This window comes from Stegodyphus dumicola, chromosome 7 (assembly GCF_044657685.1).
Source record: "Stegodyphus dumicola isolate Sdum_Otavi_A_Nest chromosome 7, ASM4465768v1".
In the NCBI taxonomy this organism is placed as follows: domain Eukaryota; kingdom Metazoa; phylum Arthropoda; class Arachnida; order Araneae; family Eresidae; genus Stegodyphus; species Stegodyphus dumicola.
In genome coordinates this window covers 32239957-32259990 of record NC_140774.1, presented here as the reverse complement: position 1 = coordinate 32259990, position 20034 = coordinate 32239957, and the positions used below count along the sequence as shown (strand labels likewise).

Here is a 20034-nt window from a genome sequence, read left to right as displayed (position 1 = left end):
TAACTTATGTATAACGCCATTCGGTTAAATCACGTTACAGCAAGAGTCGTGAAATAGTTGTGGGTCAGAGGACAAATCCTAGTCAGTCACGAAACATTTTGAAAGATTTTGTTAGGAGGGGGCATAATTACATCAAAAAATTTTAAACTCCTAAAAAAAACCAGAAAATGTTTTACTGGAAAACTTACCTTTAAGAAGTACGTTATAAAATCGATTCATCATTATCGTTGATATATAATTACATGGACAACGCCTCATTTACCGGGGTGATATAGGGGATGAAGTCCATGGTTAAATTACAATGACGGTTAATCCGAGGAAAGAATAACCCATATTATAATTATGTTAACATAAAATACTGTGAGGAACAAGTAGTTTAATCTGAAGAATAAAATCCTTGAATTACGTAACTTAAATTGGTATTCAGAATGAAAACAATAGGGTAGAAATAATGGATGAATAAATAACATCAAAGATGCAGAAACAAAGTTATATATGAAATTCAAGAAGAATACTTACAAGAGAATTTAAACAAAGTGATTGAGTTCAAACTCATGTTAGAATTCGTGAATGCTTATATATTTTTGATAACGTTCAGTTAAATCATGTAATATTATGGATAAAAGCAGCCCTCAAACACTATAACATCATTTGCTATCACTGCCGTTATGGCAAAAAATTTTCTTTTCATTTTGTATTTTTATAGACATTTTTATGCTGCCGATTTGTGATCCAAATTTTACAATAAATAAACTTTAACATTTTTATATAGGTCCATTTAATCCTTCACCCAGTTTATTTGCTCTCAGTTAACAGGCAGTTGTTTAATAAACACTTCCAAGAAAAATTATCATTTCACCGAGAGAACTTCCAAGAAAAGTCTATTTAAGGTGTTTATTGTTTTCAGCTTGCGTTGCTTAAAATGTGTCTGCGATAAATAGATGATTTTGCCAATAGAGGATGAGTAAGACTTTTCTATCACTTTTCTTCCATATAAGAAAAGTGCGCTATTGAATGCAACATTAAATTAATTATTGCGGAAGGCTTCCTTTACCTGAACTTATTAACAATATTTTGCGAGAAATATCACTTTATATCATCAATGTCATAAATAAAATAGGCTTCGAACATCTTACGATTGACTGCAAAATGTTTTACTCTTGCCATGGTAAGCATTAATTAGATTCAAGATTCTCAGTTTTGGAAGATTGTGTGCGGCATACCTCAAAATTCTTTGGACCATTTTGTTGATTTGAAAATCAGCGTTTGAAGAATTTATTATATCTTTGGTTATCAGTATTTCTTGTAACACAGGAAGAAATTAACTTTGTTATTCTTTACTTCTGAAAATGTCATTTTTGTCTTTAAAATGTTTTTTCAAATCTCCGAATTTTTTTAAATTGTAAACAATAATAGCAGCTAGCAGGATGTCTATAAAATAAGTCTTCTTCAAGCAGAAAGACTAGCAGATTAAATTACAGACAGTCTTCTTTATGTAATGAAAGTAGTATATTGATTGAGGCAATCGATATTTAAATAGGTTAATTTTTTATTCGCAACGCATTAATATAATTGGCAACCCAATATTTACTTTACTTTATTCTTATCGTAATTGCCCAAGATTGAGAGCCTGAAAGGCAAAGAGAGAAGGCAAAAATGTTCCACAAACCTCCCACACCTGTCAAAACACAGTAGGTGTTTAATAATCCTCATATGATGCCATACAAATGAGGTGTGAACTGAAATAAAATACAGTAATAACAATACATTGCTTTGGAAGTCGACTGGGCGTGTACGCAACTTCTAATTTGGTGAGCTTATTTAAAGGGTAGGGCGCTGCAAAAAAATTCTTTTTGAAAGTACAAGTTCAGAAGAAGCTAAGGTAACACTGATACATCACAATACGAAATAGATTGTTAAACAGCATCAAATATGGGCTATGATGACATTCGACGATTATTTTTAAAGAACGGTTTACGTATCGCTCCATATAGGTCATCCAGGGCAAGATATCTCTCGGTCAAATGATAATTCTAACTTCTAAAAAAAAGGTTTTGAATCTTTAGCCAATTGCCTTTTATGTTGTTTCGTACTATTTTTCGCATTTTTATAAATTGTGTAGGTTGTTGATTATGATGGCTGCGATGATTTGATTTTTAACTGCAAATAACTTTTGCCAGTGTGTGTGTAACCTTTTAATCATATAACATGAGTTTTTGTGTTTCGAGTTTGAGGATTTTTATGATCGTTTCGACGAGCCCAAAGGTCATGTGCCCCCTTAAAGTAAAAGTTTACTTTGCTATTTACAAAGATGTTCAGAAACTAAGTGAAATAAAAATATGTAAACCCTCAAAAATAGAAATATTTCTTTAATTCAAGAAAATTTGAAATCTTAAAATGGGTAAAATCAATATCTATTGAAATACGTTCACTTAATATATACAGGTAAATTACATTATAAAATAAAATTTAGGATTTCTTTTATGAACAGAATTTTTAAAAGATGTACCTAAATATTTTTTTTAAAATTCTTTTTAGAAAAACGTGAAAAACCAAAAAACTCTCTCAACTTTTCTTAATTTTTTTAACTTTTTATACTATGAGATGTTGTGAAAATTACTCTGAAGCTTTACATTTCCTTTCATTTTGCATTTTAAACAGTTTTCCTCCCCGAATTATTTTATAAACTATTGTTACAACTTCGAAGAATCTGCTTTGGCAGTTTTTCGAAGGACCTAACTGTACATCTGTATTAATCTTAACAATTTTCAGCAGTTCAGTTCTCTTCTTTAAGACATACACCTTCTCCAGATATATTCCCTTCTCCAGTTTTCAAGAACTTTAAGCTAACAAATATATTTTTAGAAGTCCACCCATGCATGTAATCAAGTAAATATTTCTTTCAACTCAGATTTTTTTAATAGAATTTTTGTTGCTAAAAGATATAATTTTTAACGGAGTGCTTACGCATAATGCTGTTGGACATAAAGACAACAGAATAACTAGAAAAAATACTGAGAAGTCTCAGTTAAAAGCTATTTAAAATGTTAGGCACTTCTTAATATTTAAATAATATTTATTTCTATATTATATTATATTTCTTAATTAATATTATAATATTTTAAGGCACTTCTTATTATTATATATTCAAAAAAGAAGGATCTTGTCTTAAATTTAAGTCTTAAATCTTTGTACCAGGGTGTCTTAAATTTACGCCTTAAATCTGCCTACGTCTTAAATCTGTCTTACTTTATTCGGGTCTGGTATTTCAAGTTAAACATATTATACATTTTAGAATTCAGCAAAGTTCGTTATATTTTTTTAATCAAAATTTAAAAATTTGAAAATCGACTTTTTGGAAGGTTACTTTGGTTTCGCCACTTAAAATGGTTTAGATTAATTAGTCATATATGAATTAGGTTTGAAATATAATCAAACAATAACTTTACAGTAAAATAGTTCTAACTGTAAAAGTAATTTCAATGATTAGCGACAGACAAAGGGTTATGCTCAAGGTAACTGCAGAATGCTTTGATTCTCTCAGACATTCATCTTGCTATGCAATGCAGATTTACATATTTTTAATTACCAAAGCAATGATATACTTCGTGTTTATAGGAATACATTACGTATTTAATAGGGTGTAGCATTAAGGACATTTTAAATGCTCCTCCAAGAACTGGTATTAAAAAAATACAGCCATTAAATAGCGAATGTTATACCATGGATATTTACCAATTTAATGGTGAACAATTCACCCTAGAAGAAAATTCACTAAATAATTGTTTCGTTTCAGCGTGAAAAATTGCACCGTTGAAAATACTTTGCCGACGCGCACGTGTTCATTTTAGCTCGTGGGCTGAGATACGGAATTAATAAATAAATAAAAACAAGTTCGTCTTTTGTTCGTGCACTCTCACGCTTTTTCTGAGGCACGCCCGATGGGATTTTATTTTGGTCACGAAACTTGTAAAAAAAGGAGAAAGAAAAGAATCACATACCGTAAGGAAGCTTTACGCATATTTCTGCCTTAAAAGTCCAAATTTTTGCGATGCCAGGGGTCAACGGAGACAGTCATAACACACTATACACATATAATAATTTCAGCTAGATTAATAAAATTTGTATAATAAATTGATTATAGTTTAAATGATTAACCGAAATTTACTGAAGAGTTTGTAATCCTGCCGCAGCGAAATATGGCTATTTTTGCCCTCGGGCAAGCAAACGCTTCTATCAACCAGTTGATGAGCCGACTAGAAATTTTAAATGATGGTACGCAAAGAGTAGAATAGGACATCGGTATCAGCCTTGTTCCCCCAAAATGTCAAAAAAATTGGACAGTCAAAATTAAAGCATCCACGAATTTTTAACAATAAGAGCTAGTAATGCATACTTTTCCTGCCTTATCTTATTGCGAAAAACATGAGAAACACATACCATAATTTCGTTGTAAGGGAAAAAAAGAAAATGTAGCAACAAAAAGATGTCGAAAAAAGTATTCAAATGCTAAATTATAGGTAAGTGGCAGTCACAAGCATATGAAAGAATTCTTAATACGCCCATTTATCTCCAGCTAGCAATTCTTGGAACACCTTTTAGTGCATTTTCAAAGATTTCTATTACCTATATTTTTAAATCTGTTAAGGATGGTATGAGTTGCTACATTCAGAATTTTACATGTACATAGTAAAAGAGTTGGATTAGACCATACGCAATTAAGCATTACAAATTTCACCCATGTTCTCGTGGACTATTGTAAAAACTATGCATCCAGTATTATTAAAAATGACCAAAAATTTTCAATAATATGTTTGCATTTCTTATTTATTGTACTGCTTAAGCATTAAGCCATAGGCAGGCTTACGAACTGTAGCACAGCGAAATCATGTGATAGATACTGATAGATGATACACATGATAGATACAAACAGAATATATTAATTAAAGTTGTAAATTCAAATAGAATGTATCAGTGCCTACTGGTAGTTCGATCCAACTTTCGAATCCCGGCGAACAGGCTACCTCCATATATGTTTTCATGATTTTCCGCATGTGTAACGTATATGCAGTATCTTTTGGATGCATAGGCGAATAAAGCGGGCGCAGCCCGAGAAAAATCGCTGAACACTGGTAGTTCGGACCAACTTTCGAATAAAAGCCAACGGGCTGGCTCTATGGGTGTTTTCGTGATTTTCCACATCTGTGTCGTGTATGCAGTATATTCCGGATGCATACTTTAATAAAGCGGGCGCAGCCCGCGCAAAACCGCTGGACATTGGTAGTTCGTTCCAACTTTCGAATCCCGGCCAGCGGGCTGGGTGCATGGGTGTTTTTGTGATTTTACGCATGTGTAACGTGTATGAGTACCTTCTCGATGCATACGTGAACAAAGCAAAGGAAGTCCGCGCAAAACCGCTGAATACTGACAGATTGGTCCAACTTTCGAATATCGATCCAACTTAAAGAATTTTGAAATTGAACATGGGAACTCATGAACATTGAACAATGAAAAGCGGGCTTCAGCCCGCTCAGCTGGCGGGCTTGCCCGCTAGTTATCTTTATCATCTGTTTATAAGTAAATGCAGCTCAGAATCAAATGATCTTTAATGTAATTAATTCAACATTTCAATTTACCGACTTTCATTTTTATTGGACAATTTTCAATGTAAATTTTAAATGAATCAGTTTAATATTAATACGTTTCTGTGCCGTCAAGCCGGTATAATGGTTATTGATGCTGACTGCCACACAGATGGGCCTTGGTTCGAATCCAGGAGAAAGCATGATGCAATAATAAATAATAATATCTAAATAAATGCAATAATATCTGAGTGATACGGGTACATTCAAAATACGTGGCATACTGAAAGTCTTCTCTTGTAGTTTAGTGGTAGGGAAACAGGGAAGTGAGATCCTTGGACCCATACCCTGGGATATCTCCTTCAAAATCGGAAACTGAGCAGTGTCGTATAATAGTGCTCAAGGCCGAAATGTTCAAGGCTGATGTCAACGACAGGCGAAATCATACGCTTCTTGCCATAATGTAATTCGTGGACTTGTTCTGAGTGTGGTGGCACCACTAACGGCGATGTAACGGTCATTATTGTGAGCTGATATGTAGGATGTGGACATCATTTGTGTTTACGAATTTTTGATTTTGTGTTTGTTGCTATTTTGATGTATTCAAAGTTTTAAAATTGTTTGAACAAGTTTATAAGGTATGTATTATCACACAAAATTGTTATTACAAATTTTCCTATCTTTTTTTTTTTTTTTTTTTTTTTTTTTTTTTTTTAAACCGTTAATAACATTTTTTCAAAAATTGGAATAGAAACTTAGTTTAGATTTTTTTATTAGTTTTCCTATATTATTTGATATTAATTCTAACGCATTTTTGACTTGAAAAAATTCGTTCAATTAAGGGTTGAAGTAAATACAGTTTTGAAATTCCAGCACAGCAGCGCTGCGGTCGGCATTCCGCGTGTGCGCGCTATTTATCTAGATCTATTGGTAAACCACAGGTGCCATTACAGAAACTTTCGACCGTGTTAACGTCGAAAGAACCCATAAGAAAATAGGCAGATATCAAACTATCACAATGTTACCAAATTAAGCCCTAAATAATTGAAATTAATTTTGCTCCTGGAAACCAAATTATGATGTACAGACTTTGAAAAATGGAACTAATGTATCCAAGATTTGTCACATTCCATACTGATAGACTCAATACCAGCACGATATTTCTTGTTTTTCCGGGTTCAGCTAATCATATAAATTAAGAAGTGATTTCACACAAATAGTCGGTATAATTTTTTTTTCCAACAGGTAATACTAGGTAAGGATAGACACTTTGAAAATGTAAATACTTTCTTCAATGGCTTCTGTTTTTGAATATTTTAAATGACTCTGCAGATTGAGAATCCCGCCGACTTTGATACACGATCGGTAGTTCGTTTTCTTAGTGCTAAAGAAGTGGCTAAAGAAGTGAAAGTGGCTGGAGTTCATCCTCAGATTGAGCGATGGAAAGGTATGGAAATGGATCATAGCTTTCAAAGATGGCCGTACAAATATTTATGATGATGAGCGAAGTGGGTGAGCTTCTGTCATTACTGAAGATGTGGTGCAGAAAATTGACGAACGAATGAAACAGAACAGACGCTTTACGATTTCGTCATTATCTGATAATTTCGTTACTTGATCTCGAGTTTCACGCAGTGTTATGCATGACATTGCGAGCGAACGCTTAAATTATCCAATATTGTGCGCATGCTGGGCACCGAAAAGTTGACTGAGATGCACAAAACCACCGTTCAGGTAGTGCTGTAACTTTCCTTCAGCAGTACAGTGAGGAAAGTGATGATGTTTTAAGCCAAATTGTCACAGGCGAAGAAATTTGAGTGGCTTACGCTATCCCAGAATCGAAGCAACAATTAATGGAATGGCAACATTCATCATCACCCAAGAGAGTGAAATTCAGGCAAACAGTTTCATTCCGGAAAATCATGTGTACTGTGTTTTGGGACAGGAAGGGGGTGGTGCTTGGATATTTTGCCCCATGATGACAAAATAAATTCTACGATCTATTGTAAGACTTCAAATAAACTGCACCGGGCAATCCAAAACAAAAGGAGTGGCATGATGAGTAAGGGGATCGTTTTGCTTTATGACAATGTCCATCCACAAGCGACTAAACGAACACAAGATCTCATTGCGTCATTTCGCTGGAAACAATTTCGTCGCCCTCCGCACAGTCCCGATCTAGTGCCCAGTGACATCATCTGTTTCTGCCTTCGAAGAAGCATCTGGACGGTCTTCGCCACAACGACGATGATTGAGGTCAAAACGACCGTGTTGTAGTGAATGTCAAATCAGACTTTTATCAACAGGGGATTCAAAAACTGGTTGTACGACACGATAAGTATCTTATTATTGGTAGAAATTGTGAACAAATATGGACTGAGGTATAGGCTTTCATATAAAAATAAAATTTGAAAGAAAATTCTACTTCTTCTTATTTCCAAACGCTTCTTACTTTAAAAAAATGCCTCGTATTTTCTTTTGCTAATTATTATTTCATTGCTGCGTCAGGCTCTTGCAACGTTAATTTTTTAGAGCAATCTCTTGTTATTTTACACCAAAAATGTAAAAGAATAATCGTATTCATTCCCGTAATTCATAATTCTTCTTTATAATTTTGCAGCTTAAAAGAAGAAGAAATGATTTAAGCAACGAATGAAATATGAGACGCTTTACAAAAAGTTATAAGATTTAATTTTCTTTTCATAAAATCTCAAGACTCCATCATCGTGATTGAAGATGTGCGTAAAGTTGTTCAAATACTAACACATAGATATTTGCTAAATCATGGGGAAAATTTTAATAAAACCGAACAATGACAATGCTAAAAAATTTCGAAAATATATGTATCTTTTAATTTCATAGCAAAAATTCTGATGAGTAGATAAGGATAACAAAATGATATGAAGTATCAGGAAAAATACCATACTTCCTTTTTCGTCGAGACAGTTAATTGTTATTGTAAATATCATTAATTTCACGAAACCATATTACTCATTATTCTTTTCAGGAAGCATTTCTAGCTTAAGTAAAAATAAATACTTTTCATAAAATTATACTAATTTCAAGTGACTTTATAGAGACAGCTTGAAATCTGATTTACAAATATTCGCATTATTTTCATGTTTCATTAGCGAAATAAAGGTTGTACTTACAATCTCAGTAGATTTGGCATCGTCGAAAACAGAAGATCAGGTAAACTTCGAAGTCTGTTATTATTAAGCCTCCTAAAAAGAAAAAAAAAAGGATTATTAAATCAAAGCACTGCATTATCAGATGCTAAGATCTCAATTTTAACTACATTTACAGAAAAATTACACTACGTTTTTAGAGAAAATTCAGTGCTGAATTAGTATTTGAACGCATTTTCATGAGGATCCTAAATGTTTAATATAAGAAACTATGGTTTATGTTCAACCTCCAAATAATTTCAGGTGCGATAATTTAAAACACATTTCACAGAAAAATTATACGAACTAATTTTTTTAATTCGACTTTGCCATAACTTTGATATAATGTTCAATTATAAAACAAGATTTAGTGATAACTCTAGCATGGAAAACTGATCTACACTCTTTTGATAAAAAAATCGAAGCACCAAGAAGACTTTTGCGATCCTGACGAAATTTGGTATGAAAAAATTTCGATCGAACATGCACAACTAAGCAAACACATTTGTAGGATAATTAATATTTTTGTGTAGCATAATGCATTATATCAGTTATGTTCAGAAAAAGAAAATGGCGCTCCCTGTAGTAAAAGAAGGGTACTGTGAGAAACCATATCATATACTGCTAACATTCGCTATGCAATGGCACTTCTACTGAACAGCTGAAATGAGTTATATTCAATGCTCTACAAAGTATATACCAGATTCAAATATTGTTTGATGATATATTTAGCTCGTAACTTAATTAAAGAAAGGAGAACAAACTAAAAAAGACCTTTGTGGTCAAGAACTTTGCGCATTGAGCTGCAAAATTTAGAAAACAAGTTAAAAGAAATTTCTTAGTGCTTACGCTAAAAAGAAGTTTAGATACTGTGGTTCCGGTGACAAATGTTGACATAAGTAAAATAAAGTGCAATGAAAAGTGTAAAAATTATCACTAGAATATTTACAAATAAAATTCAAATCTAATTGTAAGTAATATGTTGATCAAGTTAAGGCAAACTTTAAACAATAGAATAAAGACATAAGACTTAAGCAAAAATACAAAAACAAAAAAGCGGTAAATGGTAGATTAGCACAATTCGGATCTCATTACTGAATCTTCAGGGGAAATTTTATAATGATTTTCGAATCCAGCTAATTCCATTCGAAACAGACAATTGAAAGTACATACGAAACTCTTTTTGAATATTTAACTGAAAAAAACTTAGTCAGAAACTTTAGTCTCAATTCTCTGTTCCATTTTCCGACGCGTCCGCTTGAAAAAACACATTAAGTTGTAAGAAAAAACTATACATAATGGCCTGGTTATGCTAATGTACAAAATAAAATAAATAGCGATTTGCTATTAGTCAAATTTACAAGATTTTTAGGGAGGACCTTCTAGCTTATAGAGTTTAAACTTTGTGAATGTAGCTAAAAAATTGTAACTTATATATCTCGTAGCTCGTAACTTATATATATGTGTTCTACCAAAGGTTTACAATGAGGTTTACAATGAGTTTACAATGAGTATTATATCTGGTTATACTTTAAAGGATACAATGAAGATTGACTCAAAAGGTAGTGCAAGAAATGAATAGAGTTTACACGTTTATTGTGGCAAGATCAAATACATCGTAACATTCAGCAACAGTAACTAAATTTTAATTAAAGTTGCACTTCATAATAAAACATGCGTTTTTATTTCGTCTCAACAACTTCTTACTTCTCAACAACAAAGAAAACGAAAATTGTTAGTTTATTAATCCAAAGATACAGTTACTGACCAGATGGCAGTTAGCAGTTCAGTTCAGTTAATAATGAATGGGGATGGGATACCTTTAGCTTTTATAACTAGTTAACAGGTACTGTCCCACATCCGTCATTAAACAGATTTTTTGTACTATGATAACAACATTTTAACATTTTTCATATTTCAAGACGAAATTCAAATGCATAAATTTTTATATATACACGAAAAAAGAATAATTAATTAAATTTGGAAACAGAAAATCAAAAATTAGAAATAGAATGCAACAGCATTAAAAATAAACGTTCACGTTCGATTATACACTCATAAAATCGAATATCATCCAAAAAAGCCATAATGTCTTATTGTTAAGCTTTTACACCGTATGCCTATAGAAGCAAGTTGCTACGAGTGAGCTTATAAATAAATATATAAGGTACGTCTGAAAAGTTCGGTGAATGATCCCATGAGATTTAAAACGGTCTTGGTTAGGATGAGGCGCCCCCGCATATGCAATGAGAGACACGTCAACAAGCGCCTTTCTATCGTGCAAATCACTGAAGAGAAGCAGTGGGTGCATGCTGCGACCAAACTAACGGATTCAATATGAGAACACGAGTCATTGCAAAATGGAACATGAAATGGAGCAACGCATTAATATGAAGTTTTGCATGATGAAGCAGTGAGAAACAAATGTGCGTTTTAAATGCTCCAGAGATTTTCCATCTCGGAAAGTGTCGAGGATGAGCTGCCTTCGGGTCGACCGTTAAGCACAATCTCGCGGACGCTTGGGCATGATTGGCGGCTATTTTTGAGAATGATACCAAAAAGGTAAACAATATTGAAAATAAACAATGAACAGAGTAAGCGCTATTGATCACGAACATGTGAAAAAGCAGAATATTTGTGACCGATTTGTACTGCAAACGCTAACAAACGAGCAGAAGCAAACTCGGATGGAAACATCTGGAGATTTCATCGACATATTTGACCGAAAGACGCAATTTTTTGAAGCCATCATTACAGGAATTCACGCCTGGTGATATCAATATAATCTGGAGACCAAGCGACAGTCAATGAACACAGTGTTCGTTTTTCCTACCTCCCCAAAAATGTCGGCTGACAAAATCCAAGATTAAGATGATGTTGGTTGCCTTTTTCGACATCAAGGAATTGATCCATCATGAATTTCTACCCGAGTGTGCAACTGTCAGTTTACGAGGGAGTTCTGAAACGGTTGCTGCAACTTATCCGGGGGAAGAGGGTTCGGCGACTCTTGTACAGACCATTCAATATACAAAGAGTGGACATTGGAATTTCCTCCAATACAACGGCCGTCCGCACACTGCGATCCGCTAGCACAACTTTCTCGCTCAACGTTAGGTAACTTGTTCTTCAACACCCTTCGGCCCAACAGCGGCTGAACTTTAAAAGTCGCTGAACACTGGTAGTTCCGTTCGAGGTTCGATTCCCGCGATCGGGCTGGCTAAATGGGCGGTTTCGTATTTTTCCATCCGTGTAACGAGTATATGAGCCAGTTTCTCTTAGAAAGTTCTCCATGAAGGCATCCCTACCCTTAGGCAGATAGCCATCAAGTGTTTTTCCACAATCAAATAAACGAAATGACAACGAACTTCAACACCCTCTTCATTCTCCTGATTTGGTGTCGGCAGACATCATTTTGTTTCCTCGCCTTAAATTAATCCTGAATGCCTACACTTCGCAGATGTTGCAGATATCCAATAACGCGTGACCAGGGTACTTCGAGCGATTTCACAAGATGCGTCTGCTGATAGTTTCGAACAGCTTTACAACCTGTGTCAGAAGTTTGTTCTGATTACTTTGAAGGCCGGAAATGGTATTTTGCTAGTAACTCTTGTTTCCATAAGTTTCTGAGACTATTCACTGAATTTTTCAGACGAAGATATTATATAAATGAAATCTTAAAAGAAGCTATTGTATCCATACTTTTAAGATGGTTGGCAAATATCTTGTTATTCAGTCTATGGTAAATAGAAGGAAGGAACTTTTTGGTGACTTCCGCATTACAAGATGAAATGTATTCCTCATTCCACACAGCTAAAAGCTTTTTATAATGAAAGGACTTCCAATAACTCTTTGGAATGCTAATGTTGATATCAATGGGTAAATTTAAGGCATCTTTAGCTAAGAAATCAGCTCTTTCATTTCCGTAGAAACCATGATGAGCACGCACATAAGCAAAGCAGATATCAATACCTCTAATTCTAAGTGAACTAACAGTTACTAGGGTTTCGATAACTAATTTATCGCAGCTGGTAATACTGTTCAAAAGTTGAAGAGAAGAAAGAGAATCAGAACAAACAAGGTACTTCGAGGATGTTGTCCCATGATCCTGGATCCATTTGACGGCAAGATAAATGCACAGAAGTTCTGCTCGAAAAACTGTACATTCATTCCGTATACGGTGTCTAAGAAAACAAATCTCGGAATGGCCTTCAAAAAGAACAAATGCAAGGCCAACCTTGTTGTTCATCTTGCTGCCATCTGTAAAGAAAACCATATGAAAATTTATTTCAGCAGTCTCTTTATAATCGCAGAAATTTATGGGTTCTAAAGAAGCGGAATGAGGAAGATCAGTGAAGGGGACAATTCCATTAATACAGTCTTCCGAAGCATGAGTTGCCAATGACTCAAAAATATTATTCTTATATGCAATTTCAAAATCAATAGGCGGAACTCCTGCAAGAACAAAAGTAGCCTCATAGCTTAAGGTTCTATAACCACTAATAATACGAAGAAGAATTCTCCGTTGAATCTTTCTTAAATTTCTTTTGTTAACCTTCTTGGCAAGAACATGTCCCCAAGCACGACAGCCGTACGAAATGAAAGGTACAATACACTGCTTATACATGAGTTTCTTAACATCGTAGCTTACTCCAAAAGTATTTTTGGCAATTCGGTGAAAGCCATTAATAATTTTTTCACATTTAGCAGAAAGGAATTCAATGTGCTTTTTCCATGTTAATTTTTGGTCAAGAATGACATGTTAAATATCTTGGTGTCATTCTTGACCAAAAATTAACATGGTCCAGTAACATGAAGTCCAGACTGCTGTTCTCTGCTTTTGTTCGCTTTATTTATGCATGTAATTTTTAATGTTTATTTATACATGTAACCTTTAATGTTCTAGTTAACTTACTTCTGTAAGCCCCGTGTTGTACTATGTGGTGCACGGGGAGTCTGTATGTTCTCAAAGGAAAAAAAAATATCTTGTTACAAAAAAGAAAGCATATTTCGTGATTTAAACAAGATGTCTTTATTAAAAAAATAATCTTCCGAAAGAAATGACATTAGCTGCAGGAAATTTAATATGATATTGTTTCTTTAAGGGACATCACTGGGTAATGAATAGAAGACATCTCACAAAAGATTTGCATTCAATTTTTATCATAACCGTTTCCTTTAATCGTTTCAAATAATACGTTACTATCAAACACGGCTAAACTTCAGTGAATGCAGATGGACGTCCTGGTTATGAGTTATGCTTTTTTACCAAAATGATTCTTTTCACGTTTTGAAGCATTCTGGATCTGTCGTACTTTTCGTAACAAAGATAAAAGTGCCCTTGCAATTATTATAAGTTTTTCTGCATAATTTCACTAAAAGACGTGTGACTTGTATACATTTGAAAGCAATCAGCTTATTCATTCTCATGGTGATCTGCAACGCAACGTTCATAGCAACAAAATGGCCTTCTGGCAACAAAGAACATTGATAAATCGGCATTCTTTTCGCCCTTGAGAACGAGTATGAGATAATTCTTTGACCATTCAAGATTCAATACTTAAGCCTATTTTAGAATTCAAGACTGAGTACTTCAAAATAATTTTGAGAGCTTCTATGCTTTACTTCATGGATATTAGGACCATTATACTAATGTTAAGCATCTGTCATTCCAAAGAACAAGATAGTATGCGCTTTCAGTGGGTCTTAAGAATCTTACTTATTATTTTAATACCACTTAACTATTTAAAATCAATATAAAGGTAAAAAATGCTCATAAATCTTAAAACAGGACTTCAGAATTTAATATGCTTTCATTTCTATGCAGCTTTAAACAGAATGGTTTCCCAATAATATTCTATCTTAATTTTCACAAAATATGAACATTAAGTAGATACATAACTGAATAAAACGAATTCTTTATTTCAAAGGAAAGCAAAAGGCAAAAGGAGCTATTAAAATAATAAGCACACAAGAGACATTTCTAAGAATTATTGTGCAGAGTTCACTAGATTCACTTTTGTGTAAAAACTGGAAGAGGAGTAATTTCACAGAAAAAGGGTTAAAAGTACCCTTTATTAACTCTTTAAAATTTACAATGCGTCAACTCGACGCTAACAAACTACGCCTTTTCTTGGGCGATAACTGAAATCAGATAATGAAACTAAAAATTTGAAGATATGTACAAGTGATAGAACTAAACTACAGGACTCAGTTAAATCCCATTTCTTAAACCCCCGTCGAAAACTAGTGGCCGCCAAGTAAATGCAATTAAGCCACGTGAACCAGCAATAACTCTGGAAGCAAACACTTAAACAGAAGAGGTGGCGAATGTAGCCTAATTTTTCCTCTTTCCTACTGAAACTCGGTTTTAAAACTATTTCTTCAACGTAGAATTTGCATTCCTTCACGCGCGCTACCAACTTTAAATATTCTAGCATTGACAATTAGGGGAATGAAGGCTTATAAAAAGTTTAAAATTAAACTTTCACTTGTTAGTTAAAATAAATACAAATCAACAAATTAAAATACATGTAACTTCTCTAAAAGCTTTATTTTAAGAAAGCCTTTTTAGCTTAAAGCATCAGCATTATTAAATTTTAGTAAGAAAGTAAAAGATTCTTCCTGAGTAAGTGACAATTAAGTAAAAATAAAATCAGGAATTTAAGTGATAGTTTACCCTGTTGGTCATTAGTAGTAAACACCGTAAGCTCTAGACCTGTAAGTACGACACTGAAGCAGTACAGACCATTTTTCAAGAGAAACCCTGAGGGCCAGGCAAAAAATTCGGATATTAATCTAAACTGTCGTAAAATATCTTAAAATCCAAGACGGCAAAGTGAAGTTAACTGCTAAAAAATAATTCATTTTTTTTCTGACATACCAGCATTCCCTTTCAAAGTTGTACGCGTTTCTCACTAAGCCGCTTTTCTAGAATTTGGTTGAAACTGACCTTTGATTTATTTATTGCATCGGATGCCACTATTACCTTACCAGCAGGACTTCTGTGCTACAGGTTTTTTCTCGCTTCCGTAATCACGCTAAAGGCGACTGCAAATTTATCAATGTCATTCTCTCGCATTCCCCTCGCCTGATGGTGTGCGGATACGAAACCATAACCAACATACCGTACATAAACACCAAAAAAGCAAACAAGAGAACTAGCAACCGTCGGTGGAAGTTGACACAGGGGCATGCGGCGAATCTGTTGGATGCCATTACATCGGAGGGGACTGATGTAATAAAAACACCGCCTGTCCTCATCCCCTCCTCTTCCTCTCCTGGGGATTCGTCCACCTGAACGACTTGATGGAACTCTGGTCGAGGGATTTTTCCCAGTCCTGGACACGGTTAATTTAGAAGAGTAGCTCAATTCGTCAAACACAAGCAGAATGGAGGGAACTTAATTAACATGAATGCTAGATGGATGGTCCTATAAATCAACGGTGCTGGGAAAGTAACTGGATTCGGTAACGCCTTGGCATGGATGAAGAACTTTTCGTCCTCAAGCTATTCACAAACCTCATTGTTTTTACGACGGTTTGCATAAACCATTAAAAAAGCGTCGGGTAGAAGGTATTTTCCTGATAGATATGATAGATAAAAAGAGGTATTTGCTTGCAAAATCTTGCAAAATAGATTTTCTTATAATTTTTTTATTATATATATATATATTTTTCTAAAAAATAATATGACTCGTCTCAAAAAGAGACTTTGAACAAACGCAAAATCCTAAGCATTATACTCCTTTTTATATCTTTCTTTTCCCATACCAGCGACTTAAAAACTAATACAGTGTCTGTTTTTTTGCCCATTTTCCTTCCTATAAATGAATCCAAACCATTCTTAACTTTGCACAGAAAACATATTACAGTTTCTCGAGTATGAAAAATAAAAACATGAATTGAGAAAAATAATACATTACGCGTACGCGGAAAATAAAAATATTGCTGCTTACTTGGACTCACACTGATTAATCCGGTTTAAGCCTACATTTTGTGAATATGGAAAGGGGGTCTTTAAATATACGCTAATTTCGTTAAAACAACAGCATACTGTTAGTACATTACGTTTAGAATTTTCGTATTACGTAGATAAAGGTGGCGGGGTTAATGACGAACTGCAAAAATTAAAACCAAGATCAAGTGTTGTTTCGTTAGCTTACGAACAGTATTCATTAAGCGCTTCAGCGTAATTATAGTTTAGAATGATTTCAATAAAGAATTTTTTTTAAAGTAAATGTTCTGGCAGCAGTTTATTATTTAAAACAAGAAATACGATCAGCTACTTTTAAATTTATTCTTTTCTCAAGATGTCGTATATAAACAAGTTGTGGACTAAAGGATCTGTTTTTGCGCTTTCCGAAGAGAAATACTCCAACTCTATAATTCAGAAACGTTGTGAAATGCATAGTGTTCAGGTTTCTAAGTGCAAAATAAGCAACATACACAGAAAGACAAAAACCATCAATTAATAATTCTACATGGGAAGAAGACTCAAAACGAATACTCGAGAAAATATACTTTTTCTAATGTTTCTAAAGTTAAATTGTTGGTAACAAGAAAAAAAGCCGCCGACAAAGAAATCAATTGGAAAATCTTCTAATACATCTGAAATAATAATAACTAAAATAACAAACCACGATTACTTAAAAAAGGTTTTAAAAATATAATATTAAAAAAATAAAATATAATGTTAATTTTTGCCGAGGCATGTGGCAAAACGAAAAGAATTTGTAGAACCCTGTACGAAAACTATTTCGCAGAGGATAAACGAAAATACATTGTGACCCTTGGTGAAACAAGAGCATCCGATATTTACAAAAATATATTTAAAAAATTGTTAACTCAGATAGTTTCAAACAGCGAAACTTCATCAAGACAAAGTAACAAGTCATACTTCGAAAAGTATCACAGTATTCCTTGAAAAAAAAATAAAGAAAACTGATACAGGAAAAGAATATGTATATTATATTTCAACGCATTCGTGCGAAGTCCCCTGATGTTTCACCTACGAACTATTTTGACTTTTGTCTCTTGAAAACAGCTGTTTCTAAGCGCAAACCCACCACGACTGATAGACTCTAGAAAGTAGTAGAAGAGGAAAGGAAACAATGCACCTGAAAATTTTTCGAAAAGTCCTTCTATCATGGAAATCAAGATGCAGACTTATGGTCCAGAAAAAAGCATCAGATCCATCACTTAATAAAAGCATTCTTTATAATTTAAGCATTAATTAAACGGTCCCGAAACTGTTCTAAAAATATGTTAGCACCCTCTGTATAGATAAAAATGTATTCAGAACAAATTGCGAAGAACAACACAAATTGCAGTTCTATCATGACCTTAAATCATTTGGGTTTAAAAACTGTCCAAATAATAATATCATATATATGTTCTTTACTCTTCTTTAGGATTCCAAAATTCAGGCATCTTTTTCTTCTTTTCCTTCCGTCTGCTGGGACGATCATTTGGGTCTAAAAATCTTCCAACCAACAATATTATTTATATGTCCTTCACTCCTCTTTAGGATTTCAGAATGTTATACTTTTTGTGACTTTTATTAAATTCAAATTCAAGAAATATCTCGGTTTTTAATTGAAGAGTGAGCTGCTTTATTTCTCAAATTAACAAATGCATTCAGGATATCGTACAAAACCACAATATGTCTCTTAGATGACAGAAAAAGAGCTCTACTGATAATGGTTAGACCAAAATTGGATCGATATAATGGCATTTTTGAAAGAAAAATATTTCAGAAATTAATTCAGAAAAATATTTTATTTACAACGTACTACATATCTGTGTTTTATTTTTGCAGTTTTTAACCATATTTTCATCTCTAACTTTTGTTGCAGAAAATTTGATTCCATACGTAAAATTAAGTCCCGTACAGTTGAACAAATCTAATCTGCAATTTGCATGACTTACGTTAATCGAGTTTTTAAATTTTTTCTGCTTCTTACAGGAAGAATCTTCTGAAGATTCAAAAATTTAGGGTGCTAGCATAGATTTCAAATTGTTTTAAAAAATTTCTCAACAAATATTAAATGTTTTACAAAGAACATATTGATAGAAAAGCTAAACGATGTACATAATTTTAAATCATAAGCATACAAAAATATCTATATTACCAAAAACTGAAGAATGCCTTTTTACTTTTGTCATAGAATACAGTTCAAGAAAGCTTATAAATCTTTTCAAACCTCTTAGTCACACTTGGGACTATTGTGGTTTGTAATCTGCTTCTAATGGCTGTTTTAGATTTTCTTTGTTGGGCTTACCTTTTATTCTAAAGAAAATCGAATATAGTTCCATCATTTTCTTATGTCACATGCGTATTCACAGACGATATGCGTTTAGTCTGTTTGTGAATTTATTCTTTTCTCAAGATGTCGTATATAAACAAGTTGTGGACTAAAGGATCTGTTTTTGCGCTTTCCGAAGAGAAATACTCCAACTCTATAATTCAGAAACGTTGTGAAATGCATAGTGTTCAGGTTTCTAAGTGCAAAATAAGCAACATACACAGAAAGACAAAAACCATCAATTAATAATTCTACATGGGAAGAAGACTCAAAACGAATACTCGAGAAAATATACTTTTTCTAATGTTTCTAAAGTTAAATTGTTGGTAACAAGAAAAAAAGCCGCCGACAAAGAAATCAATTGGAAAATCTTCTAATACATCTGAAATAATAATAACTAAAATAACAAACCACGATTACTTAAAAAAGGTTTTAAAAATATAATATTAAAAAAATAAAATATAATGTTAATTTTTGCCGAGGCATGTGGCAACACGAAAAGAATTTGTAGAACCCTGTACGAAAACTATTTCGCAGAGGATAAACGAAAATACATTGTGACCCTTGGTGAAACAAGAGCATCCGATATTTACAAAAATATATTTAAAAAATTGTTAACTCAGATAGTTTCAAACAGCGAAACTTCATCAAGACAAAGTAACAAGTCATACTTCGAAAAGTATCACAGTATTCCTTGAAAAAAAAAATAAAGAAAACTGATACAGGAAAAGAATATGTATATTATATTTCAACGCATTCGTGCGAAGTCCCCTGATGTTTCACCTACGAACTATTTTGACTTTTGTCTCTTGAAAACAACTGTTTCTAAGCGCAAACCCACCACGACTGATAGACTCTAGAAAGTAGTAGAAGAGGAAAGGAAACAATGCACCTGAAAATTTTTCGAAAAGTCCTTCTATCATGGAAATCAAGATGCAGACTTATGGTCCAGAAAAAAGCATCAGATCCATCACTTAATAAA

The 20034-nt window shown here is 33.4% G+C and overlaps 1 protein-coding gene across 3 annotated transcripts in view; it reads right to left on the bottom strand.

Moving 5' to 3' along the window:
• sli (slit guidance ligand) overlaps nucleotides 1–20034 on the bottom strand; it is a 561787-nt gene that overhangs the window by 298455 nt on the left and 243298 nt on the right. For all 3 annotated transcript variants that reach the window (XM_085820062.1, XM_085820064.1, XM_085820063.1), the window contains exon 4: nucleotides 8735–8806. In XM_085820062.1, coding sequence (XP_085676188.1) covers nucleotides 8735–8806 — 72 coding nt within the window. The remainder of the gene's footprint in view (nucleotides 1–8734; nucleotides 8807–20034) is intronic.